This window comes from Bipolaris sorokiniana, assembly GCF_000338995.1.
Source record: "Bipolaris sorokiniana ND90Pr unplaced genomic scaffold COCSAscaffold_8, whole genome shotgun sequence".
Lineage (NCBI taxonomy): Eukaryota > Fungi > Ascomycota > Dothideomycetes > Pleosporales > Pleosporaceae > Bipolaris > Bipolaris sorokiniana.
This window is the reverse complement of record NW_006911902.1, coordinates 1,526,815-1,551,710: the sequence shown is the minus strand read 5'-3', so window position 1 is coordinate 1,551,710 and position 24,896 is coordinate 1,526,815. Positions and strand designations below refer to the sequence as shown.

At 51.8% G+C, this 24,896-nt stretch overlaps 9 protein-coding genes across 9 annotated transcripts; 6 read left to right on the top strand and 3 right to left on the bottom strand.

Moving 5' to 3' along the window:
• Nucleotides 1-532: 532 nt before the first annotated feature.
• On the bottom strand, nucleotides 533-2,100 carry COCSADRAFT_144477 (uncharacterized protein; the record flags this gene model as incomplete). The annotated part of the gene is made up of 6 exons (XM_007702709.1): nucleotides 533-1,305; nucleotides 1,364-1,475; nucleotides 1,530-1,684; nucleotides 1,734-1,779; nucleotides 1,834-1,892; nucleotides 1,951-2,100. The coding sequence occupies 6 exons, from the start codon at nucleotides 2,098-2,100 to the stop codon at nucleotides 670-672; spliced, it is 1,158 nt and encodes a 385-aa protein (XP_007700899.1). The 3' UTR covers nucleotides 533-669.
• A 1,826-nt stretch (nucleotides 2,101-3,926) lies between these two features.
• On the top strand, nucleotides 3,927-6,410 carry COCSADRAFT_119363 (uncharacterized protein). The gene is made up of 6 exons (XM_007702708.1): nucleotides 3,927-4,485; nucleotides 4,543-4,734; nucleotides 4,783-5,117; nucleotides 5,170-5,303; nucleotides 5,355-5,758; nucleotides 5,820-6,410. The coding sequence occupies exons 1-6, from the start codon at nucleotides 4,083-4,085 to the stop codon at nucleotides 6,011-6,013; spliced, it is 1,662 nt and encodes a 553-aa protein (XP_007700898.1). The 5' UTR covers nucleotides 3,927-4,082; the 3' UTR covers nucleotides 6,014-6,410.
• Nucleotides 6,387-7,049, bottom strand: COCSADRAFT_358541 (uncharacterized protein; the record flags this gene model as incomplete). Its single annotated transcript, XM_007702707.1, has 2 exons — nucleotides 6,837-7,049; nucleotides 6,387-6,743 (listed from the first exon to the last, which is right to left on the bottom strand). Exons 1-2 carry the CDS (start codon nucleotides 7,023-7,025, stop codon nucleotides 6,387-6,389), a joined length of 546 nt encoding a protein of 181 aa, XP_007700897.1. The 5' UTR covers nucleotides 7,026-7,049.
• An 856-nt stretch (nucleotides 7,050-7,905) lies between these two features.
• On the top strand, nucleotides 7,906-9,931 carry COCSADRAFT_333068 (uncharacterized protein). Its single transcript, XM_007702706.1, has 5 exons — nucleotides 7,906-8,110; nucleotides 8,183-9,231; nucleotides 9,286-9,435; nucleotides 9,483-9,581; nucleotides 9,637-9,931. Exons 1-5 carry the CDS (start codon nucleotides 8,062-8,064, stop codon nucleotides 9,847-9,849), a joined length of 1,560 nt encoding a protein of 519 aa, XP_007700896.1. The 5' UTR covers nucleotides 7,906-8,061; the 3' UTR covers nucleotides 9,850-9,931.
• An 848-nt stretch (nucleotides 9,932-10,779) lies between these two features.
• COCSADRAFT_182087 (uncharacterized protein) lies at nucleotides 10,780-12,499 on the top strand. Its single transcript, XM_007702705.1, has 3 exons — nucleotides 10,780-11,112; nucleotides 11,241-11,481; nucleotides 11,565-12,499. The coding sequence occupies exons 1-3, from the start codon at nucleotides 11,082-11,084 to the stop codon at nucleotides 12,370-12,372; spliced, it is 1,080 nt and encodes a 359-aa protein (XP_007700895.1). The 5' UTR covers nucleotides 10,780-11,081; the 3' UTR covers nucleotides 12,373-12,499.
• A 288-nt stretch (nucleotides 12,500-12,787) lies between these two features.
• Nucleotides 12,788-14,428, top strand: COCSADRAFT_144466 (uncharacterized protein). The gene is made up of 3 exons (XM_007702704.1): nucleotides 12,788-13,262; nucleotides 13,312-14,086; nucleotides 14,144-14,428. The coding sequence occupies exons 1-3, from the start codon at nucleotides 12,909-12,911 to the stop codon at nucleotides 14,161-14,163; spliced, it is 1,149 nt and encodes a 382-aa protein (XP_007700894.1). The 5' UTR covers nucleotides 12,788-12,908; the 3' UTR covers nucleotides 14,164-14,428.
• Nucleotides 14,429-15,264: 836 nt separating this feature from the next.
• COCSADRAFT_144463 (uncharacterized protein) lies at nucleotides 15,265-17,795 on the top strand (the record flags this gene model as incomplete). Its single annotated transcript, XM_007702703.1, has 3 exons — nucleotides 15,265-15,314; nucleotides 15,804-17,551; nucleotides 17,625-17,795. Coding segments are annotated over 3 exons (1,969 nt in total), but the record flags the coding sequence as incomplete, so codon positions are not given.
• A 939-nt stretch (nucleotides 17,796-18,734) lies between these two features.
• On the bottom strand, nucleotides 18,735-20,913 carry COCSADRAFT_90690 (uncharacterized protein; the record flags this gene model as incomplete). Its single annotated transcript, XM_007702702.1, has 7 exons — nucleotides 18,735-19,722; nucleotides 19,770-20,231; nucleotides 20,281-20,427; nucleotides 20,481-20,623; nucleotides 20,680-20,739; nucleotides 20,795-20,823; nucleotides 20,880-20,913. 7 exons carry the CDS (start codon nucleotides 20,911-20,913, stop codon nucleotides 18,735-18,737), a joined length of 1,863 nt encoding a protein of 620 aa, XP_007700892.1.
• A 1,287-nt stretch (nucleotides 20,914-22,200) lies between these two features.
• On the top strand, nucleotides 22,201-23,619 carry COCSADRAFT_144458 (uncharacterized protein). Its single transcript, XM_007702701.1, has 2 exons — nucleotides 22,201-22,499; nucleotides 22,552-23,619. Exons 1-2 carry the CDS (start codon nucleotides 22,303-22,305, stop codon nucleotides 23,345-23,347), a joined length of 993 nt encoding a protein of 330 aa, XP_007700891.1. The 5' UTR covers nucleotides 22,201-22,302; the 3' UTR covers nucleotides 23,348-23,619.
• The last annotated feature ends 1,277 nt before the right edge of the window (nucleotides 23,620-24,896 follow it).

Genomic DNA, 24,896 nt, shown 5'->3' with positions numbered 1-24,896 from the left:
CCATTCGCCCATCTCCTCCCGCAAAAAGCAACTCCTACCCGTGTTTGCATCTCGTTTCGCAATCCCACTGGTCGCCCTCACTCGCAACGTATGGGCAAAACAAAAGTTACACACAAATAATCCAACAAGGAGAAACATCCGCTGTTCCCCGGTCTTCGTCACGAAACTTCTCAGCGCAAGGTGATTTTTTTTCACCAACCCGATCGCACCAATACCGCAGCGATACTATCGAGGGAATGCTGAGCTGAGATTGCGAGACGGCCGGTCGAAAGCAAGGGTATAAATGTCAAACGGAACGTATTAAGGGTGATACAGGTCATGTGCGACGGGCATTGGTTTGGGTGAGGCAAACGGGGGGTCGGGGGTTGGGAGCCAGGATATATTTAGACGATGCGTGCGGTGGTACAAGTGATCGGGCGATGCAAGCAATCTATAGCGATTGATGAGGTGTTTTAGTTCAGCAGCGCAGACTGTGTGTTTGTCTACGCCAGCTCGAGATTTTATAGCATGTCACGTTACGGAAGATGCTGAGGACGAAATTGCATTACGACTAAAGCAGAGGCTATCAAAGCGTCTCATCGTTCATCTCTTCACTATACTAAACTCAAAGTACAAAAAAAGGGAACATATACGTGGTCTCATTAATCTCCTCAAACAAGCCGTCGGCCCTCAAACCCTCGAGATGTAGTTCTCAGTGATGACCTTGTCCGAATCCCCTTCTGAGCTCTGAATATGAATGTCCTTTTGGATCTTGATAGCACCAGCCTCTCCCGCTGACATCTGGTTCAACATACGCAGTGAAATTCCACCTTGTCGACACAGCTCCTCTTCAGACTCAGTAACAGTCAGCCCCTGATCCGTCCGCGCGACACTTCCCCTGTGGCTCTTCTTCGCCCACTTGCCTGCACGCAGCTCTCTGCCCTCTGAGCCAAACGTGATGATATGGCCCCGCGACGAGAGTCTATACCTTTTTTTGTTTGAGTCGCTGTCGCCTCCGGGACCTGAACCAGACGAACTGTCGCCCATCATCCGGGTCCACAGGGGCTTGAGACTCGGCAGGTTGACTGCGATGACGGCGCATTGAATCTCAAGTGCTGCAATGATAACCATCTTGCCGAGCACCCATGATGTATCTGGCGAGCGGAACAACTCAAACAAAGGTATAAGTCGGAAACAAGCAATGATGACGGAACTGCTGCCAAATGCTACGACGCCAATCACTCTAAGCTTGCGGCCTAGCGTCATTTGCAGGTGCCAGACTGTGTAGATAGGAAGAATGAGGATGTAGAAGTCTGCAAAGATGTTCTGTGTCGCTGTTTTTAGTACCATGTTATCTACATTTGGAAAGGGAAGAAGGACTTACGAGAACGGACGGCACGATAAGCATGGCGAGCCTGTTGATACAGACGGCATTTGGGTGCGTGCCTGGGTGGAGAATCTCATCGAACGGGACACACTGGAAACATGCCATGAGCCTGAATTTTGCGTTAACCAGACGTGAGTTATGTGTCAGCAGAAGGTGGACATACGTGTTTATGATCAGGATAGTACCGTTTATGGCGCCGCCAATGCAAATGGCGATACGAAAAGGTTTTCTGGTTGACAGGCGCAGGTAGAATAGGAGGAAAGCCGATTTGATTACCCAGTGTACTGAGTAGTACGCAACTTGTTCAATAAACAGCCACTATTTTTAGTTAGAACATTTCACCACTAATCTCATCTGAAGCTCGTACTTTGAGGATTTGAAGCTGCTGATGCGTGGTCAATGTTGCCATGCGTCTGTGTCTCCAGTCAGCAATTAGTCTGCGTTGAGCAAAGCAGGGGCAGTCATACAAGCCACATCCCCAGTACAGAAACATGTGCAGTATGACCTGTTGGCCAATGCTGAAGACCTGTAATTCTTGCCGTTAGCTGTGTCTCTGTCACAGGAGGACCCTACAAACCACGTACAAGAATTAGCACCGCGAAATGATCGTCCCATCCCCATAGGTGAAGAATGTAGCGTCGACAGTAAAAGCGAAGAAAGATGGAAATAGTACCAAATGCAAATGTAATGTAAGCAACAACATACGCCAGTGGTTGGAGGTTTGATAGTGCCATAGTCTTAAGATTGTGAGCTTTCAGACAGAAGTAGCCCACGACTCGAAGAGTGTGTATCGAGACACAGAATGGACGTCACAGACAAAGTTTATATTCACCAGAGCCCAATTGCAGGTTCTAAATTCATTCAGTCTTTGCTATGACGGTCGAGCCCTCGGGGAATGAAAGGGGCTTAGAAACCTCCTTGTCAGTGATCTGCCTTCTTCGATACCCGCGAACTCAGATCCATGAAATGCAAATGCATCAAAGCGTCCAGTAGTCTCAGGTTCTCGTACCAAGCCGTATGGCCGTTACGCGTTGCCCTCATTGGTGCTACGCACTGATATCGGAGTATTTGAGGAGCATACTCGAAACGGGATCTTCAGTATGCTGCCCAAAAACAGAGGTTCAACTTGACAGTTGACATGCATCAGCGTTTTTTGACGTCCACCAGGTTCTAGGATGTAGAGATTTGCGGCGTAATGGACGTACGCATTCGTAGGAACGATCTGCTGGGAACGGCTGTCATACAGGGAGACTTTCTAAGCCCCACTGTCTCGCTGGGATGTCTTATGCTGAGCCAGGCATAGCTCGATACAGTGTTTGCCCTTGGTGACTATTGTCTCCGAGCATCGATCGGAACTTTTTAAGCTGACCCCGCAGCAATTATTTTATGTCACCTGCGGCTTACCTGCGTATCCTTGCGCGGGTACAAACGCTACGCTTCCAGCCGTTGACAAGCCCTCAAAAACCCGAAATTGCTGACAAGCTCAACACCGTTTGCAAGGTTGAAACTGTTGGCATGCCTAAAACGGCCGACTCGGATCCGGATCCGGATAGACTTGAAGCGACGGGACGCAAACGACCACATGGAGATGTAAGAATTCTCAGTACCCACCAAACGATAAAATCCTCCATGTTGGAACCTGTATTTTGCCCGCCAATCAACAATAGGCGGCTAAACAGGTTTCTAGACGAGTGACATCGCTCGCTCGATCTTCGTACAATCTTGCATCTTTTTGAGTTTATTTGGGCGATATGAACGTTGTCTAGACCAAGATCATGATCGACGAGAAGTCGCGGACGAATTGCCGAGTTTGATACTGTTGTCCGGCTATTTGAGACGATATTGAGAAAGCATGTTGGGTAGACAACGGGACTTGGCATTGATGACGGGAAAGTTATAAATCAGCTCACATGCATCGGCGACTTCCCCGTCATTCCCGCCTCCCCGATCACTAAAGCTGCACCACAGTGTCGTAGCACAGAGCTGTGATAGGCATGATCTACTACTGCCCTCCGCAACTTCCACCCAGATCGGCAGCGGGGTTGGGACAGCCGTGTATACTTACTTACGCCAAGTGTCTGTCGAAGAGGTTACGCGTATCCTCCTCGGCATTTATGCGAACGGCTATTTGACTTTCTTGACCAAATGTTATGGAGATAGATGGCGATAAGAGCCCGGCCGGTGCGATAGGGGGCATGTACGTGATTTAAGTTGTTCCTAGGTATTAGTTATATACAAGTAAGTACTTCCAGTGGTCATGGCCTAGCTACTTCAAGTAGAGGTAGCAAATAGAAAGGCTATAATTACCTATATTATAGTACTAATCGAGGTGCTGCCGCTTCAGGCGATCCGACATGTCCGGGGTCCTGCTCCCTGCTTCAGTCGGTCCTTAACAAAACTTAGATACCCCGCAGGACTGTTCTCTGCCGGGGATGCGTGTGCGACAGTTGCATCATCTTTACCAAGAGGAACCTAGTCTGTCGAATCCGTGTAAGGATCCACCCTAGGCGTTTGCATATATGGAACATTGGTAGATATTGGTAAGTCTTACATGCGGGTGCAATGCTGCTCGTATTCAAGGTCGCACAGCGCTGCTCTTTCTTTTTAGTTATCAGGGAACGCAGCCCCAGACCATCAATCCTCAGAGCATTTCCAAAATCCCTTTGTTCCTCAGTCTTGTTAGCGTAGCCGCCCTTTGAGAGCTCTGGTAGCCGCAATGGAAGTAATTCAGGATGCTGCACATAATGTTGCCCAAGTAGATGCGTTTCAGGGTGCTTTGGCAGTAGCCCTATTCGGCGTCGTTTTCCATCTTTGTATTCTTCCCATCGAGTTCGAGCTCATCATGGTCCATTTCATAGCAGCCTCTATGGTCACCTTTTTCGGCATGATATATGTGTTCGGAATATTGAAGGCTCTGCTGTTCACCGCAAGCTTCAACACTGCATTGCTAACCACCATCACGATCTATCGATTAGTGTTCCACCGGTGCCGAAAATTCCCTGGGCCAGTTGCTGCTAAAGTGTCAAAGTTCCACGCAGCATGGCTCGCGGCAAAGAACGTCCAGTATTACAAGGATCTGGAGAAGATGCACAAGCAATATGGTGACTTTGTGCGCACTGGTGAGTAGTCGTGTACTCGAAAATTCAAGAATGGACGCTTGCTGATACGACCCCTAGGGCCGCGAGAGATTAGTGTTCTACGCAGCTCAGCAGTTCCGATCCTGTATGGACCCGGTTCGGAGTGCCTGAAGTCAACATGGTATGGCCAAACTGGAAATGATCACCGAAAATGTTCGATCCATATGACACGCGACTTCAATGCCCATCGTCTTCGCCGTCGTGCATGGGACCGTGGCTTCTCTATCAAAGGTTTGTACAGGCCCACGAGGTATAGTGGTTTGTGCTGACGTTGAATAGCACTGAACACATACGAGCCACGTATCAAAGCCAAGGCAGACTTATTCAAGAGCCAGCTAGCCAACAAAGGAGAGGCATCCATGGATGCCTCAGCCTGGTCAATGTTCTTCAGTTTCGATGTTATGGGCGATGTTGGCTTTGGAAAAGACTTCAACAACCTCAAAAGTGGTGTCGAACATGTTGCCATCAGAGGCGTACATGAACACATGACCATGTTGGGGATAATGAGCCCCGTACCGTGGTTGTTGTATATCTTGAGTTCAATACCTGGAGCGACGGCGGGTTATATCGATTTCTTCTCCTTTTGTGCAGGTCAAATTAGGGAAAAAAATCAGGTACGTTTCTCATAGCTGTACTGTGTGGAGCTGGTGGATTGATAAACTGTAGACTTGGGATAGCGAAAAGTACCCGCAAGATGTGGTATCTTGGTTGCTGAAAGCCATCAGGGAAAAGGATGCTACAGCGCCCCAAAGCGCAGCCGCACTCGAGGATGATTCAAGAGTGATGATCATTGCCGGCAGGTAAGAAATTCTCAGTCAAAAAAATGACAGCAGCAGCTGACGCAATAGTAGTGAGACGACTGCCACCACACTTGCAGGAGCTCTCTTCTTCCTCGCCAAGTATCCCGAGAAACAGAAAAAACTTCAACAACTCCTTGACCAGACAATGCCAAGCGGATACAACGAGTGGTCATATGAAAAAGTAAAATCGGTTTCCTATATCGACGACTTCATCAGTGAGACACTGCGACTTCGACCTGCGTTGTTGACTGGCGGAGCGCGAGAAACACCGGCAAAGGGCATTATGGTAGACAGTACATTTATTCCTGGCAAGACAAACGTTGTCATACCAATATCGCTTATTCAAAGGGATCCCAGATGGTGGCAGCAGGCCGAAGACTTTATTCCCGAGCGGTTCGGCGAAAAGAGGGCGGAGATGGAAACTGACAAAGCACCATACCTACCTTTTTCTTTGGGTGAGTGCCTCGATGCAATGATGACAGTGTTCTAGAAGCCGGTCAACTAACACACCCAAAGGTGCGTACAGCTGCCCCGGAAGGAACCTGGCTCAGATGAGCTTGCGCATCTCGCTTTCCATGGTTGCGCAGAATTTCGACGTGTCGTTTGCACTCGGCGAGACAGGAGAAGCTTTCGAAAATGAGATGTTGGATACGTTTACTGTAACACTGCCACCCCTTCAATTACGGTTCACTCCGCGGAAGAAGGCTTGAATATGCGGGGAGTGCATATAGGTTCCGAACATTTCTTGCGGACGTACTCAGCTTAGGGGATATTAACGTGATTAGACGGTTGAGTCGAGTGAAAATTCCTGCTAATTGAAGCAATTCATGTGCATCTTGTGATTGCTCTGCAGATGAGTACAGGGAGCACGAGAGCTCAAGAGGCGGTCAGAGGTGACTACGGGCTCCGAGGAGTTTCTGGATTTAACTTTTGAGCGGTTGCGACAAACAGATGCCGACAAGGCCACTGTATATGTATGTACACATGTACATGTGGGGATGCTTCATTAGCTTGTACAATTATTCAACATGTGTTTTCAAGAGCAAATTTCATGCTGGGCTGCAGTGTAATGAGTGGCCATGATCAGATGTGCATCGGTGCGTACTGGTATATGTATAGCAATAACGGTTGACCGTTGATCGTGGACTTGCTCTGCAAGCCGTTGCGCACACTGGGCGGTGGGTAAGCCAGATACCGCACACCCTCAGAGACAGGACGTTGGCCTTGTGACGATGCGGACATGGATGGGGTCGCATCAAGCTGCAAGATCGACGCGGGATGACTTCGACGTGCGACGGCCCGCTCTGCACCACACTCGCCACAGTGGAACGCGTCAGAATTTTGACATGTGACAGCAGTGAGAGCAACAGTGGAGATGGCAATAAGGGATGAGAAGGCAACAGGACAGTGACATCGTGGGGTCTTGGTCGCAAGCAGCGGCTAGGCAAGAGGACAAGTGTTGAGGGTCCGTTGACGATGCTCATGCGCCGCTGGAGGCATAGTGTCAGTGCATTCAATATGGATCCAGTACACGGGCGGCAGAAGTGCACCGGGGTCCTGGAAGCCATTGGCTGTGATAGGCCAAGGAGCCGATGGTTCTCCGTGCATGGCGGCTAGCCGTGAGTCGAGCTGCGAGCTTGTGGCTGCACGAACGGTCGCGTGGCCCAAGAGTCGGTCGCATCCAAGGGTGGCCAGGTCGTAATTATGCAGGGCGCAAAGCATGGTTGTCGCGGGCCTGAATTTAAGGGAGTTGGAGGACAGTTGAGGACAACGAGGAGGATGACAGCGACGAAGCTGCGTGCTGAACTGTCACCACTCTGGCTAATGTACCCATGTCCATTGCCCAGCCACTGCCACGCCCCTGGCCCATAGCAGCATGTAGGCATAATGGCCCTTGGCAGTCAATTTCCCGTGCGAAGCGCTGGGTGCATGAAGCGGCGGAGGGCGTGATTGGGTGCATGGCTGATGAACGGCCTCACTCTTTGAGATGGGCAGCGTGGAGAAGAATTGAATTTGGGTCTGGCCATGGACTCAACTAGAGCAATTGCAGACTAGGGGCGAATGGGGGAGGCAAAGGCCGCGAGCAGTGGGCCCCCCGTGAAGAGAGACCCTGGTCGTGGTTGGCTGCTCGGGTGTTGGAGCATGAGCTGGGCGGCTCAGCCATGAGCGCAATGGGAAAAGCAAATAGGGCGATAAACTGCAGCCAGCCGAGGGGTGGCACAAAGGGCAGCAGGTTAACAGGCGAGCGAGGGCGTGGGAGTGAATTGGCGGTTGCTGTGGAGCTTTGGCGCTGATGACGGTGAAAGACGGCGTCCTCATTTCCGCCCGCGTTAGTGTTAGCGAACCAGCCTCATCCCAAGTAGCGGATCCAAGCTCTCCATCGCCCTTTCCCTCCTCGAACGCCCTCGACGAGATAGCGACTTCCCCAGCTGCGCGACGACCGTGACTGCGCCTTCCATCTCGAGCCTTAACGAGCTGATCGAGCAGTTGCGACCGGCCCCCGTTGTTGCCACGAGCAAGCAGCGGCCCACGACAGCGACGACAGCGAGAGCGCACCCCAGGCCGCCCTCAGCTACGTACGTCCGTCTCTCCCAACCACGCACGAGGTCCTCCCCCCCACACACGACACGACGACGCTCCAGGCACCTCTCGCTCCGCTCTCGCCCTCCTCTCCTTCCCGTCCCTCTCTCCATCTCTACCCTCCCCTTTGGCCCCCCGCGCGCCCCCTCTGCCTGAGGCTGTCGACGCGCTGAAAACCATGAGCGCCGAACCCGCGCAGCCCTCTGCTGACGCATCCGCCGCCAACGGTACGTTCTTGACCTGGCCCAGGGCTCACACCGCCCAATCTCCCTCGGACGCGACCGCTAACCTTGACCAAGCTGCCATCGCCTCGAATTCCCTGCTCAGCGTGCCCCAGTCCGGCCCCCAGTCCAGCGACAACCACACGCCCAACACCGGCCTCAGCGGCGCAACCACTGCAGCAGACGCTGAGAGCATAGGACGCGGCTCCAAGCGAAGCCTCATGGGCAAACGACGAGCCGGCAGCACGGCAAGCAGCAAGCGCTCTCAGTCACGTGCCGCCCCATCAGAGAAGACCGAGCAGCCGCCCCCGCTGCCCGCGATGGCCGACCGCCCTGCATCGACGAGGAGTAAGACGCGCAAGGGCGGCTTGCTGTCGTGCCTGCCTTGCTTTGCACCCAAGGAGTCTCGCCTCGCCGGCGACTCGGCCCCTACGGAGAATGTCAAGCAGGCCCAGAAGGTGCCTGCGGGGCGTACATCGCAGTCGACGCCCGTCAAAAAGCAGGAGCCGACCATCGCCGAGTCTAGTAAAACCGACTCCAAGGAACCCTTCGACGAAAAGACTGGAACTGAGACATTGGGTTCGAGTCTTGGCGACAAGCCCAGTCAAGGCGACGGGACAACCGAGCAGCCGTCAGTCGAGGATAGTCCCCAGGTGGTGACGAGAAGCCCATCTCAGAGACAGCAAACGGAAGCAACCTCGCCTCCTCAGCCCGGCATATTACAAACTGGTCATCCTCAGATAAGCATCACCAACCCCACGCCCGCCGCCACACCAGTCTTGCCCCGCCCGTCCGCCGAACAGCAGCGTATAATAGAAGACCAGACCGAAGAGCAGAAGCAGATTGACAGCGACATTGAAATGCGAGATGTGCCGCTTGCACCTAACGATGTTCCGCACGAGGCCGACGCAGCCGACGCTGACGCTGAACCCGAACATCCCAAGGTCGACTTGCCTCCCCCACCACCACTAGCTGAGAGACAGGTGGCTGTGCAGGAGCAGGTTGCGGATGCGGGTGAGGCGCCAGAGGAGCAAAAGTACCTTTTGGGACCCATTGCACCCAGGTTCCAGGGGAAAAAGTGTTTAGTTCTCGATCTCGACGAGACTCTGGTCCACAGCAGCTTCAAGGTATGTTGTCATGATCACGGTATTTGCTCCTATTTATTTACTGATTTGATGTAGATTCTGCACCAAGCAGACTTCACAATTCCCGTGGAGATTGAAGGCCAATACCACAATGTTTATGTCATAAAGCGACCGGGCGTGGACCAATTCATGAAGCGAGTGGGCGAACTATACGAAGTGGTGGTTTTTACAGCATCTGTTTCCAAAGTACGTGGCTGCATTGTTTGTTCCGGCAATTCCGCTAACAAGAGTAGTATGGTGATCCCCTCCTTGATCAGCTCGACATCCACGGCGTTGTTCACCACCGACTTTTCCGCGAAAGCTGCTACAACCACCAGGGCAACTATGTAAAGGTGAGAATATGAGCCCAAAGTCAGGTCCCAATCAAACGCTAATGCCTGTGCGCAGGATCTCTCGCAGATTGGCCGCGACCTCAAGGATACCATTATTATTGACAACTCGCCCACTTCCTACATCTTCCATCCGCAACACGCCGTCCCCATCAGCAGCTGGTTCTCTGACGCACACGACAACGAACTCCTCGACTTGATACCGGTGCTTGAGGATCTCGCTGGTCAGCAAGTCAGCGACGTCAGTCTGGTGCTTGACGTGGCTTTGTAAGCATGCTCGAGACGATCATTACGAAAGAGGATACCCTTTGCGCATACCCTTCTCATCGCGCCGACATAATCACTTTACTTCGGGCGCAAACCGTAGGAAGCAACACCCCTACCTATTCCACTCTGTACCTTGTAATCAGCTTTTAATCTGCATAAAAAGCGGCTCAGTGCGTGACGGCTGTACAAGCTGCCGTGCAAGACCGTGCTAGAGTGTCACATTGCACGCCCCATTTTTTCCACCACCGCACGCGCATGTTCTGGGGCGATACATCTCGACCACACCATTTCCAGCCATTGACACTAGGCTGGCGTACACTACCTCGACTTTTGCGCACAAAAAACAGGAGGACCGGCGCACAACGGCGTCCCTTTGGCTTCAAGAGCCACGAAAATCCACAGTAATATTGGCACATACCCCCCCTTTTTTTCCAGCATATGCGACGCCTGGCCTCTTTGAGGTCTTGTAGTATCTACTATCAGTACCATCTCCTTTGTACGTTTTGTGTTATTCTTTTCTTGGTTCTGCATTGCTGGCGGGAACAGGCAAGGTCTATTCATCCCCACGACTGGAGCGTGCTTTGATGCCCCTCGTAACTCTCAGCTTTTGTTTTTCCTCCTGTTTTTGTATGGCGAGGCTGAAGTGCAAGGTGCCTGCAGACGCATCCAGATGCCAGTAGGGGCCGTAGAAGTTCAGATAGTCAACAATACCCCTTCTATTTGTCAACCCAGAAATTGCCTGCCGCAGCATTGCGCCATGTTTATCGTGAACCATGTGAGAGCTAGGGCTTGCACATGCAATGATGACGTTGGATGCTGGATGGCACCCTAGGTTTGGCATTCACATGCTGCCCGCCGCCGTTGGAGCGTGTGCACAGCCACTCATCACGCGTCCCGCCAAAAGTGACACACGATGCTACACCTACTAGTTGAATGTACCTACACCTAGCCTAAAGACGATATTGTAGTAGCAGCTTTGTCGCCACACTGACGAGGTCCGGAGCGGGAGGCTTTTCGGGTATTTAGTCCGTCACAAAACACGACAGAGTAGGTTTGGCCTCGTTTGTTTGCTGCTCTGCTCCACCGCGGCTGCGTCGTCGCTTGGCCTACTCGTCGCTGTGCCCAGTCCCTCTTCCTCTTCTCCAATATACCACTCTCAGTCTTGGTGGTGCATGGCTTGGTGATACAACGCCCACACTCGTCTTCCTGTCTGTATCTTGTTACCTTCCTCTCGCCATGGAAAAATACAGCCAATTTCGCGACAAAGGTGCGTCTACAGAATCCACGCACTCGAACGTCAACACTACCACTACTACCCAATTCTCCTCCAAGTAGTTCTTGTTGCTCTAGCGGCAGACATTAATTCCAGATTTACCTGCTCACACTTCGGCACAGGCACTGCAATTGCGCCTTTCCTCCCCGTGCCACCCCCGCCGGTCGGCATCCTCTGGCATCCGATATACCTCTTCCTCTTCTGCGTCCGCACGCCTTTCGTCATTGCCTTTTCACTTTTGTACTTCTTTGGCCTCGAGTTCACACCTGTGGGCAGAAGGCTGAAATATGTGGTACTGTGGCTGATGCTAGGAATTCTGGGAGTGTGGTGGGTGGACTTGCAGGTTGATGGGGTCAAGAGAGGGTACGTTCACTTCTGTGCAAAGGATTGAAGTTTACAGGAAGGCCTCATAGTTTCGGGGACATTTGAGCTGACAAACATGGCAGACAACTAAACTCAGCCAAAAACCATCTGCCTAAGGCTGGCACCATTGTCGCTTCATCCTTTACTTCGCCTCTCGACCCGCTCTACCTTGCGGGCATCTTCCAGCCAATCTTCACAAAGTCCTATCCGCACCTCCGCAAGGTCGAGCGCATAACCCTTTTCCGCGCCATCTTGCTTGCCTTCTCGCCGCCTTCCTTGAGTCCACACGATCCGTCCAAGCTCGTCACGCTCAAACAACTCATTAGCGAAAACCCCGACAGGATCATATGTGTCTTCCCAGAGACTACTACAACAAACGGAAGGGGCATTATACCGCTGTGTCCTAGTCTGCTAAGCGCCGATGGTAAAACCAAAATCTATCCTGTCAACCTCAGGTACACACCGCAGGATGTGACCACCCCTGTTCCTGGTGGTTATTTCTCTTGGTTCTGGCGTCTTCTCAGCAAGCCATCGCACCAAATGCGTGTCCGTATCGCCTCGCGTGTGTATAATAGCACAAATCAAGACTCTCCAGCAAAAGCAACATCGGATTTGCATAAGAGCAAGGCAACGGCTAGTGGCTATGACGCAAACATTTTTGAACACCCCGATTTCAAAGACGGATTCATTGGGACAAATGGCGGGGTTGGAGATGGCATGGATGTTGATGCTGGTGGTGCCGATAACGGCCATGAAATCAGTCCTGAAGAACAAAAGGTGCTCGAGCGGGTTGCTGAGGATCTTGCGCGCTTAGGTAGAGTAAAGAGGGTGGGTCTAGGTGTTGAAACGAAGGTTGAGTTTCTGAAGGTGTGGGGTAGTCGAAGGAGATGAAGAGACCAGTCATCACCTGGTGAACGGGTAATTTATTCTAAATATCCGATGTATAGTGATATGTGGATTAGATCGAGCTTGGTAGCGTTGTACTTGCACATCACAGTTCTAATATCATCAACATGTTAGTATTTTAGTATTATGTCCTTCGGCGATGCTTGCGCTGTTGAAGCTTCACCAGAACGCCAAGGATTGTCTTAAATTTTGAAGTCGTGGCAGCGATAGGGATAGGTATGAGACAAGAGGTGGGGCGATGCTTGCTTTGAGATTCACAGCCGATAGTCAGACATATCTGAATACTAACTGTCTGGTGAAACGACGGCATTCGTCATCGTGCTGGACCCTTGCTTAGGCAGAGTTTAGCTAGTGACCTAGCCACCTACGAAGTAAGTACATTACTTGCATACTCAACTCCACACTAGGAACACCGCCTTCCAGAACATACCGTTATTGCTCAAAATCTCAGCCTTTGTTGCCAACACTCGACTCGCACCATACAACTAACGTCGCCCTCTCTTCCTCTCTACGTCCAGTGTATGATGGCTGAGCCAAATTCTGCCCCGCATGCCGAAAGCGACCCCGCAACCACGGCCAACGCGAAGGAGACGCATGATCAGGACACGGATGAGCAGAAACCGCGAGATAGTAACGGCTGGGACGGAAAGCTACGAGTAGACAGGATGACGCTCACCGACGAGCCAAGAGATCCACACGCGCAAATATTGAGTGATCCAGAGGTATCAGATGATGAAGGACCCCCGCCAGAACAGCTGGCTGCAGACGAAGACCTGTTGGACGATGTGCCAGACGATGAAGAAGAGATCGAGCTAGTGCACTGCAAGGTTTCGGATATGTCGTCATTGCGACTAGAGAGGTTCAAGCAGATGAAGGTATGTCGCTCTTGGGGTGGGACACGAACGAGACGGTCTAACATCGCAGCGTCTTTGCCTTCGCCAAAACCGAATAGAAAGTATTGCGATACCAGAAGAACTCGCATCAAGCCTTACAGAAGTCGACCTTTATGATAACCTTATTGCGCACATCAAGGGCCTCGATGCCTTTACTGAACTCACGTCGCTCGACCTGTCCTTCAACAAGATCAAGCACATTAAGCGGCTAAACCACATGACGAAGCTCAAGGATCTATATTTTGTACAGAACAAGATTGGCACCATAGAGAACTTGGAAGGGCTCACCAATTTGCGACAGATTGAGCTGGGTGCAAACAGGGTACGGGAGATTCAGGGTTTGGAGACACTGACTGGACTGGAAGAGTTGTGGTTGGGAAAAAACAAGATTACCGAGATCAAGGGCTTGGATACGCTTACGAACCTCAAGATTTTGAGCATACAGTCGAATCGGCTGCGGTCTATTACAGGGTTGGAGAAGCTCGTCAACTTGGAAGAATTGCACATCTCGCACAATCTTCTTACAGAAGTATCGGGGCTAGAGAACAACGTCAATCTCAATGTCATTGACATCAGCGCGAATCCCATTGAGCACCTTGGAGGACTCAAGAGTCTGAAGCACCTTACCGAGTTTTGGGCAAGCAACTGCAAACTGAGCGACTTTGGTGAGATTGAACGAGAGCTGAGAGACAAGGAGGAATTGGAAACGGTGTATTTCGAGGGAAACCCTCTGCAACGGGCGCAGCCAGCCTTGTACAGGAACAAGATCCGACTTGCGCTACCACAGGTTGTGCAGATTGATGCCAGTAAGTTTTGCTCGTTCCGTGTGTTTCTAGGACTCTAGACGACTAACATTATAAAAGCGTTTGTGAAGCAGGTATAGCATACTCCAAGGCGGCAGCGTAGACGACTCTGGGTTTCTATGGTCATGCAGGCGTATTTACTTGGACGGGCTGTTCTTCCGCACGCAAAGTACATAGATGGTAGGCATATCATGGACATTGGCATTAGCACGGCGCGTTGGCGTTGGGCAAAATTATTTGATAGCGTACATAGTATACGGTGGGGATACCCAATGAATGAGCGAACGGATGAATGGATGATTGAGCCTGGTTGCCCTGCCGAACGTCATGCAGGCTCGCTGGTTGTACAGTTTGACAGAGAGTACCGGCGCTAAAGCCGAGGCGGGTCTAGCGTGTGTTTACGGGGAAGGTGGGTCGCGCCTTCTATGTTTACCGTCCGAGCGCAACCCAAACACTGGATATCACACTCCCGCAACATCACCGCAACATCACTGCAACCGCCTCTGGACGCGCCAGTGCTGTTGACCGCGACGGAGCATGCTTTGTTAATATCCTTCTTTCGTTGGACTTTGCCACGCATCACACTATGGAGACCGCCAACGAGAACGCTGTGGGTATCCCTAGAGCCATCCCCTGGCCCGTTCATGTCTAATCTAACGCATTCTAAGGGTAGCACCAAACGCTCAGGAATCAAGCCGCCATCGACATTCTCCCACATCCCATCTTCACCCACTCGCGCCCTTGGTGAATTGCACGAGTCCACTACCAACGTGCGCAGCGCAATGCCCATACCTACCGCAAAGCACAAGCCCTCTGGCTGTACTCTACCCCTCGCCACACCCCCCAGAGGCACACCCTTTGCTGACCACCACAGTACCCGAGCCGGCCTTCAAGCAACGGAGGACACTGGCTGAGCAAGCCCCCGAGCCCGCCTCGCGAAGGCTACCCGCACCCTCCAAGATCGCCAATGGTGTCAAGTCCGCTGTCGCTCGCAGCATGGCGGCCTCGACCTCGCGCGCAATGCCCAAATCGACAGTCAAGAACACATCCGTATCTGCCTACGCAAGCAGCGTCGGCGCTGTTCCCAGACCCGCCCCAACCACGAGGCCGAAATCGGCCTATGGCCAAAGTACACACATTAGGAGCAAGTCCTACCACCAGGGATCTCGCCCTGCGACGTCAATGATGAATCGACCAGATGATGACGACAGTGAACAAGCAGAGCGCAAAGGTGTGCAACAATTTCTTATCTCTTCAAGCCCATTCGCCCATGTCACAGTATCTAGAGGGATTTTTTCAGTCCCTAAGCAGCGCACAACTTCCCTATATGATTTCCAAGTACAGTCTGTTCGTGTGCCAGAGTCCCGAACAGTCTCTTCTCCACCCACCTTTCGCCCCGTCACTCCGGTCATTGAAGAGCCCGTCGTGACCGACTGCGATGACATCTGCACTGAACTTGGAGCGCTCAATCTAGTCGCATCCAAGGCAGAGAGGCATGAAAGTCGGACCGGACGCGGAATGGCTTCTGACAACGGATCGAGCTCCTTTCTTAAGCCAAAACTTCCTTTATCACAACTCCCTCAGCCAGTGCAGACACCTGTGCAGCGGCGACAGCAGCAGCAACAGATAGATCAATCACCCTACCGGCCCATGTCAATCACACCGAGGCGATTACAACCAGCGCCATTTTTAAACCGTTTTACTAACGATCGTTGTCCAGATTTCTACAATGAGCGAATGGAGGCTATGGAACGTGACTTCCGCTCCTTCAAGGAGAAAATGGAGATGGATGTGCGACAAGCCACTGACTACAAGGAATCAATCCAGCAGCTCCAAGGCCGAGTCACCGAGCTCGAAACCATCCGCGCGCGCCTGGAGATTGTGAACAAGGGGCTCGAGACAGAACTCAACGATAGCCGTACCAGTCTCAAATCAGTCAAGATGGAACTGGAAATGGCCCAGCAGAAACACACATATGAAGTTGATGACGTACGACGGAGGTTGCGCAACGAAGTTGAAGACTTGGAATCGCGACACCGAAAAGACACAGACCGGTTGGAACGGGAACGAGACGAGGTAGAGAGAAAGACACGCATGGAATTCGAGGCACGGATCGACAAGTTATTGAAAGAGCACGAGGAGGAGATTCAAGTGTTGCGCAAGAAGCTCGACTCGGACTCTGAAGCGGAGCGGAGCAGGCGCGCACAAGAGGCCCAAAAGATTGAGGAAGAGTATGCTTCCAAACTCCGAGCTGCCGCTCTAGATGCAGATGTCAAGCAACGCGAAGCACAGCTCCTGCAAGGCGAGCTCACCAACGTCAAGTCAGAACTCGATCGCGAAAGAACCCTCAAGACTGGCCTCCAGAACCAACTAACAGAAGCAACAACACACAATCTTACGCTGGAGGCAGCGAACAAGGCTATGAAAGAGAAGATTAACTTTCTCGAGTCTGACAGTCAGGCGCAGTCGTCTGCCTTCAACGACCTTCACAAGAGAATGCAAGATGCCATTGAGGCTGCGGAAAGAGCACACGACAAACTCCGACAAGAAGAGACATTGCGCCGGAAGCTCTTCAACCAAGTCCAGGAGCTCAAGGGCAACATCCGGGTTATGTGCCGTGTGCGGCCAGCGCATGCTACCGAGAGGGACCCGGCGCAGATTTCCTTCCCCGATAACGACACCGACAGCAAGGAAGTTGCCATCACCGGTCCAAGCAAGCAGAGCGCAACTGGCAAGGACATTACTGCCTCATACTCGTACTCGTTTGATCGTGTGTTCGGACCGATGTCCCAGAACGGAGAGGTTTTCGAGGAGATTAGCCAGCTTGTACAGAGCGCTCTCGATGGCTACAACGTGTGCATCTTCTGTTACGGTCAGACTGGATCTGGAAAGACACACACCATGTCATCAGCTGATGGTATGATCCCGCGTGCCACCGCTCAGATTTGGGATGAAGCGCAGCGGCTGCAAGAAAAAGGCTGGCGATACACAATGGAGGGTTCGTTCATCGAAGTCTACAACGAAACGTACAATGACCTGCTTGGTCGGTCAGAAGACCTGGATAAGAAAAAGGTCGAAGTTCGACACGACCCTGTGAAGAAGCAGACTAACCTGGACAACGCCGTGAGTGTGATGTTGGATGGCCCTGGCCGTGTCGAGGAGATTCTTGAAACGGCCAGCAAGAACAGGACTGTGGCTGCTACAAAAGCCAATATGCGATCGAGCCGAAGTCACTCGGTCTTCATTCTGAGGCTCGTTGGCACCAACGAGATTACGGGTGAACGGAGCGAGGGAACACTCAACCTAGTCGACCTTGCAGGATCTGAGCGACTCGAGCACTCCAAGGTCGAAGGCGCACGCCTAAAAGAAACACAGAACATCAACAAGAGTCTGAGCTGTCTGGGCGACGTAATCAACGCTCTCGGCTCAGCAAAAGAAGGCGGTCACATTCCGTACAGAAACTCAAAGGTATGTGTGGGAGATTATATTATTTACGTTGCAATCTTTTTTTTTTGGTACTGACGCTAACGAACTACCTCAGCTTACCTATCTCCTCCAATACTCGCTCGGCGGCAACTCCAAGACTCTCATGTTTGTCATGGTTAGCCCGCTCCAGGCACATCTGCAGGAAACGATTACCAGTCTCAAGTTTGCGACAAAGGTGCACAATACGCATATTGGTACTGCGAAGAAGCAGACTAAGACTTCGTGAGAGAGAGGCTCTTGATGAATTTGTCCCTTTTTTGGTTTTTGGTTTTTTTTGGGCGTGTGAACAATGGGCTGGAGTAATGGAGATTTCCCCCACTTTTGGGTCGGGTTGGGTTTGGGATGAAATGACAACGCGTGGAAAGCAGGGTGGTTTTATACACATATTTTCCCATGTCTTCTTGGCTTTGCTGACTGGCTGGCTGTTTACTTACTAGCTTTCAAGTTGGCCAAGTAAACGCAGAGCGACTTTTGAAGTGTTCAGGTCGTTGTAGGGGTTCTTTTTTCTCTCTCGTTATTTCTTCATCTTTTTCTTGTTTAACTTTACCCTATTCAGAGTTTGTTTTTTTCCATTTTCTGGCTTTCTTTTATAACAAAAGTCCTTGGCTGGACACTACTTGCAATGTACATAAGTAGTGGCAGTTCATGGGCGAGTCTGCAGAGTAGAATGACGCTTGTTTTTTTGATTGTTTTGTATTTGATGTGTCTCTTTTGCAAGTTGTTCGATACCCTTTACTTGTATTCAAGACATGTCACCGACCATTGTTCAACCGAAATATAGACAAAGAGGTATGAATCAAAAGAGATGAAGTGTATACATATAACTCAATCAAGACCATGGCGCTAACCCAGACACCTTGCTAGCAAAAGCCCGGTTTCGACAAACGGGCCAAAAACGAACAAATTAAGTACGCATACACAAGAGCAGTCTCGCTTGATCATCATACAAACTCCTGCTTTTGCCCTGTCCATGCTTGCTCTCTCTCCCCCTCCTTCCTTAATCAGACAGATGCCACAGCGATACGCACGCTCCTTCAACTGCATCTATCCAAACAATGACATCTTCCACGCCGAACCAATGTGCTGACTAGATACAGGTAATCCTTGCTAAGCACTACTACTAGTAATCGTTGAGGCTAATCACCCAAGGTTTCGCATCTTGAAATCAAGATCGAGCTTCCTCAAGCTCGAGCTCGAGCTGCCGGATACGCTCGTCCTTTTCGCGATCAGAAGGCTCAAAGCTGGTAACCTTTGCCTTGAGCTGGGCGACTTCTCGCAGCAGAATGGCAATCTGGTCAGATTGGTCTGACATGACCTTGTTTTGCTGCTCGAGTTGAGACTTGATGTCGCCTAGTGCGTCGCGGAGAGCAGACGCAGGGCCACCAGAGCTAGTCGCTGCGGCAGAAGTGGATGCAGCTGCAGGTGCGGCAGAGGGGCTAGCCGTTGTCGCAGACTTGGATTGAGTGGGGGTAGCAGTCTGACTGGAAGATGGTCTTGCCGGTTCAGGTTCCTTGGTCATGACAGGACCCCTAGTCTTTTCTTCTTGACGCGCAGCAGTAAAGTTACGGCGGTCTGCGGGCTTGGGAATCTCCTCGAAGCTGGATGCGCTCTCATCGTCGGAAACATTATCCTTGTCTGCGTACTTGGAAGCAGCAGAGGCCATGGAATCCTTGTTGTCCCTCGTCGAAGGTGGGGGCCCGCGGGAGGCTAGCGGCGCATGTGTGGGCTCGGGCGTGGCCTTGGGTTGCTCCGTCTTGACAGGCGCGGGATCGGCAGTTGTCGGCCTGGAAGGCTTGTAGTCGCTCTGCACTTCCTTGGGCGCATCACCCTCGTAAACGCTCTCGAGCGAAATCTTAGGGGGCATTGCCGTCTTGCCGCTGAACCATTCCTTGGCAGAAACGCCGGGCTTGAGGCCGTTGGTGGGTGGGTAGATGTCGCTCTGGAACATTTCTGATCGGCGGGGCACGATGAAGGATACGGGCTCGACGTAGGAATCGTTGACCGTCTTGAAGCAGCGAAGGACTTCGTTCTCGTGCAGGTTGATACCGCGCTTGGGAAGGAAGGCAATACCACGCTGGGGCTCGCCAGACTTGTACTCTGAGAGGTACTCAAACTTATCATTTTCGTATTCGTAGTAACGAATGTTGCCGTCACTGTCATGGTCAGCGGAAAAGTCAAAGAACGGTTGGAATACACATACCCCTTGCCAGCAAGGTACAAGCACTGGGTACCGTCATCCCAGAAAGGCATGCAGACACCAGAAATGGAGTCGAGAATCTGGAAGCCGCCAATGGGCTCAGAGGGGTTGCGCGGGTCCCAAAGACCAAGTTGACGGTCACTCATCTTGGAGAAACCAGTGGTTGCAATGCGGTCCGTCTCGCCCATCCATACAGCGCGGCTGTTCTTGGCGCCAGGGTGTCCGGGAACCTCCTGTGCAGGCCTTTCCTGACGCACATCCCACACGCGCAACTTCTTGTCTCGGCTGGTGGTGACGAGGAGCGATCCATCGGCGCTCCAGGACAGCGACTGGACAATGTCGTTGTGCCTGAGCGAGAGCTGGGGCGCGCCAGCCTCGACATCCCAGAGTTTGACAGTGAAGTCACCAGAGGCACTGGCGAGGACATTCTCAGCGGCGGTGTTGAAGAGAACATGGCCGACTTTCCTAAACAGGGGGTTAGGGCGTAGCTTTGAACGGAAGCGCTCAGTCGCACCTCATGTGGCCACTCAGCCTGGCAACAGGAGCAACATCAGCGGGCTCCTCAGCGTCGGTGTGCAGTGTAAAGCCCTCAGGCACCTTCCAGATGAAGACCTTGCCGTCGTCCGAGGCTGAGGAGATGAGCGAGTCATTGAAGGGAGACCTGTGGACGGTCAGTGCTGTGCATGACGATTCTTGTCTCGGACACGGTCGTACCAGTCGGTGTCGAGGACAGCGGCTGTGTGTCCGCGGAAGAGAGGCAGTTGGTCGGGAGCTCTGCCGCGCTCGTTGATGGGGATGACGGCAAAGGCACCGCCGCCGCTGGCCTCCCAGTTGACTGAGATGTATTCGGGGTTTGCCTAGAGGGCGTCAGAAGGCGTGTCGTTGTGGTCGCGTGGACATGTAGTGGGCTGACCTTGATCAGGTTGGTGTCCCAGGCATTCTTTGTGATGCGCAGATTATCATAGCATTGTTCCTGTGGAAGGGTCAGCATATATGTACATGAATATTGGGTGTTATAGCCAATGTACCTTCTTGGTGCCCTTGCCAAAGACATGGCCTGCATAGCTGTTGTTAGCATAACAAGCTGAGCTGGAGCTGGGCATCAACACTGACGGTACTTTGAGGCGCGCACGAATCGGCCTGCCATTGCGAAATGTTGGGGCCGGGGAGGTGGTGGTGGTAAGAATGAGGGACTCTCGGGCCTCGGGGTGGTTGAGTGAGCAGAAGAGGCGCTTTGCTTGAGAGGGGGAGAGGGAGGATGCAGGGCAGTGCAGTGAATGGGCTGGCGAGCGCGTGTTTCGCCCTGGAACGCAGTCGCCCGTCGTCAGCGTCTTGGCGGGTGGACCCTCATCATCCCTGGTCGCTCTACTTGTCCACCTCCACCGCGCTGCAGCCACCCCATGCAGCCAACGGTCGCTTCGCCCGCTGCCAACTGCATGTTCGCAGCATGATCCCCAGCTAGTCGGGCCCTGCTATACCCTCTGCCCTACCCAGGCTGTTTCGTTTGGCCGTCTGATGCCATGTGCCGGGTGTGACCCTGACTATCTTTGTTCTCGATGGGCTCCGGTCTGGCGTGTTCGAACATGCACACACCAGCAGCCGAGTCTTTGGGTTGATGCATGTGCTTCGACCAAGAGTTTGCATGCACTCGAGTGTGCAAAACAAATTCCTATCCATCAGCGTGCAGCCAGGGTGGAATCAACTTGGCGTCCACTGTGTATACAACACGACTGGACTTGTCTCATCTGGTACACCGCATATAGCATTCAGTGGCCCATATGGTTCGAGTACAGCTGCTACTTGAAGGATGTTGCACCTTTTACTGTCAAAAACCAAGGTTTGATTTCGTCAGTGTCTGTTGATGCAAACTGACCAGAATTGGCTATACATTTGAAGTATTCATCCAAATCCGTATCAGGGATTTCGGAGAGCTCTGGTCATTTGTTTACCGCCATTGACTCTAACATGTATAAAGATTAACAGAAGACCCCAGATTGATTATTGGCGAGCATGAAGATAAGACGACCGGTAAAGATTTCAGCCTCGCGTAGACAACTGACCAAATAGACGGAGAGTGTCAAGGGCCTTGATGCGGAAGCATGGGAATCAGAGGACTGCCCTAAATGGTTAGAGCGTTGGGCTAACACCTCCCTAGTCAGTGTAGCTTGGCAGGTACACAGTACATGCCTACACTACATCATACTTGGGTACGTATGTAGACAGCATCTGCCCATTCTGGTCAAGAAGCTCGAGATTTGGCTGGTGGCAGCCATGAATTACACACACGGGTATTCAATTTAAAAATTACTCCCGGTGGCATTGCAGAGGCGCAAATACAGCCAGCGTGTTATTAGTTTAATTCCCCAAGCAGCCGAAAACGTCAGACCTCGGCCCACGGAGATAGCGCCGCGATGAGTAGCAGCCACGACAAGAATGCGGAGACGCATAAACAGCTTTCTCTCTCTTTTTCACCTGATCCTGCCCATATTCTCTGACCGTCCAACCTACCATAGAACATATACCAACCATTTCCACCATGTCTGACGAGGAAAAGAAACCAGTCGACGCGCCCGACACAACCGACACAACCGACACAACCGACACGCCAGAGGCCAAGGAAGCTGTCGACAAGATCGCAGAGGCAGCGCCCCCCGCCCGCCCAAGCAGCATCAGCAAGACGGGCTTACTTGCGGGCGTCAAAAAGGCCGACGAGACTATCCTGAGGTTGAACAAGTAGGTCGCTGGTCGGTACTGTAACACGTGCATCATGAGCTAACGAGGGCAGACTGCTAGCTTCCCCAGGCGGCCTCTCCGCATTCCTCTCCACATTCAACTACACCCTCTACATCCTCGCCTACGCTCAGACAAAATCCCCCGCCGTCTCCGCCTTTGCCACAAAGTTGCTGTCCCTCATCCGCCCAGCATGCGATGACACAAAGATACCCGCCACCACCCTCGTCGACAATGGCACCGTCCCGCCCATTGCTGCCCTCGCCGTCCTCATCTCGAAGACGCGCACAACCCTCCGTCTGACGGGCACCCTGCCTCTCTACGCATGGCTGCGTTCCCTCGCCTCGGGCCCCAAGCCAGGCACAGACGTCGTCTTGCATAGAATCGCCACCCTCCAGGCCATGAGCTACTTTGCTTACCAACTGCTCGAAAACATTTCCCTTCTCGCCGACTCGGGCGTCGTCTCCCCCCGCGTCATCTCAGCACTCAACCGCGGCAACCCCAAGACTGCCCGTCTGTACCTCTACGCCTACCGCTGCTGGCTCGGCGGTGTCTCGTGCGACTTCCTCCGTCTGATGCGCGAGTGGCAGATTGAAGGCCGCAGGAGGCTCACCCGCCAGCAAATGGTTGCTGAGGGCAAGGCAATCGCAGAGTACCAGGACGAGGAGGACAAGAGATTTGACAAGAGGTGGTGGACCGACTTCGTCATTGCCAGCGCTTGGTTCCCCATGGCACTGCACTTTAGCAGTGCCAGCGGTGGTATACCCGGCTGGAACCTGGGCATCATGGGCGCTTGTGGTTTGATTGCTGGGAGCACGAGGATGAAGGCGCTATGGGCAAGTACCGCATAGACTTGCTCATCAGCATGGCTGATTGTCTGGGAATTGTTGGTGCAAGTCATTCCATTTTATAGTTGCTTAGAATTTGATTCGGCTGGATTATAGAGTTCACTTATTCGAATTTTTTTGCTATCTTTCAGCGTCCTTCCTATAAAAATACGCAGTTTCTCAATCATGTGCATTCTCCATCATATTTTGGGGCGTGCGTAAAAGATTGTACTCCTCACTTTTGTGTCTAAAATACACGGTTGCACTCTACTAGTTTTAAAATACATTTTCAGAATTAAATGCTCTCTCGTAAAAAAATTAGTCAAAGCAAAGGACTGATATTTTGACATGATTGTCAAGTCCTGAGCTAGATCCCCGTCACATTTAACAGCCCAATTAAAGCAAACATCCCAAGTACGCGGGCATCTTCTAAGAAGCTACTCGCATTACAGTAATAGCAGCTGACTGACTAAATAGCTAAGATCAATTACCACACGTACTCATCCCATAGTCACATTACATCCCGACCGCCAATTCACCACCAGGATATCAATCTAATTATGCAGATAATGGCACCATATGGTCCATTGACATAGATTGGAATTTATGAAGAAGAAGAAAAAAAGAAGAGAGACACGAAGTGCATGTAAGGGCTTTGCCATGCGTCCGGTAACTGTCATCATTTACTTATGATTTTAATCCCAAGTTTGGCGGGTGCAAGTTTAGCTATAATACAGACGGAATGCCAACTTCTATCAAATATCAATCTTCCATCGACATTAAGCAGTCGTATAGCAGTTTAATCCAGTAAATGTATTGCAACTAGAGAAATCCAACTATGTTTATATATAACTATTTTCAACTAAGTAAAGCAACATCTTCACAAAATGCCATCTCCAAAATTCACCTCACCTCCAATAGATATACAGTGATAATCAGCTTACCGGGTGATGTACCAAAAGTTTGGACAAACACAATCAATATTTGCACTATCAGCCCTCACACATTAGGGTTTCTTGTACCCAGCTACATAAGATATTGGGGTTTCCCTTGAGATGACAATACTCTGTATATCCCTGAGGTCCTGGTGTTGCAATTTGCATTTACCCAAGGACGAGGTATATAAATCTCAGCAGCAGTAGTATCCAAAAGGATTGTAACAACTCCACTTGCAACATCATGATGGCTTTTGCCGCCTTCGCATTCATCCCCAGCGTCATCGGATCACTCATCACCAACTCGACACTGGACAAGCAACTCAAGCCTCGCGCCGACGGATCCTTCTACTCCTTCTACTCCTTTTATTCCTCAGGCCCCAACGCCTTCACTTGCACCCATCTAGACGCCAGAAAAAATACACATGCAACTGGCTGGGCGATGCTGGCGGCGCTTTTCTTGCCAGAACGGGGGTATAGACCAGGAGAGGTGCTCGGTAATCGCGTCTACTTCCCACTTCTTCATCCTCTCTCTCTCTCTCTCTCCAAAAACTATGAAGAAAGAGATCTAAGAATAGGGGGCCGGGGGGGGGGGGGGTTGGTTTGCTGACAAGGGAAAATAGAGGGATTTCTTACAC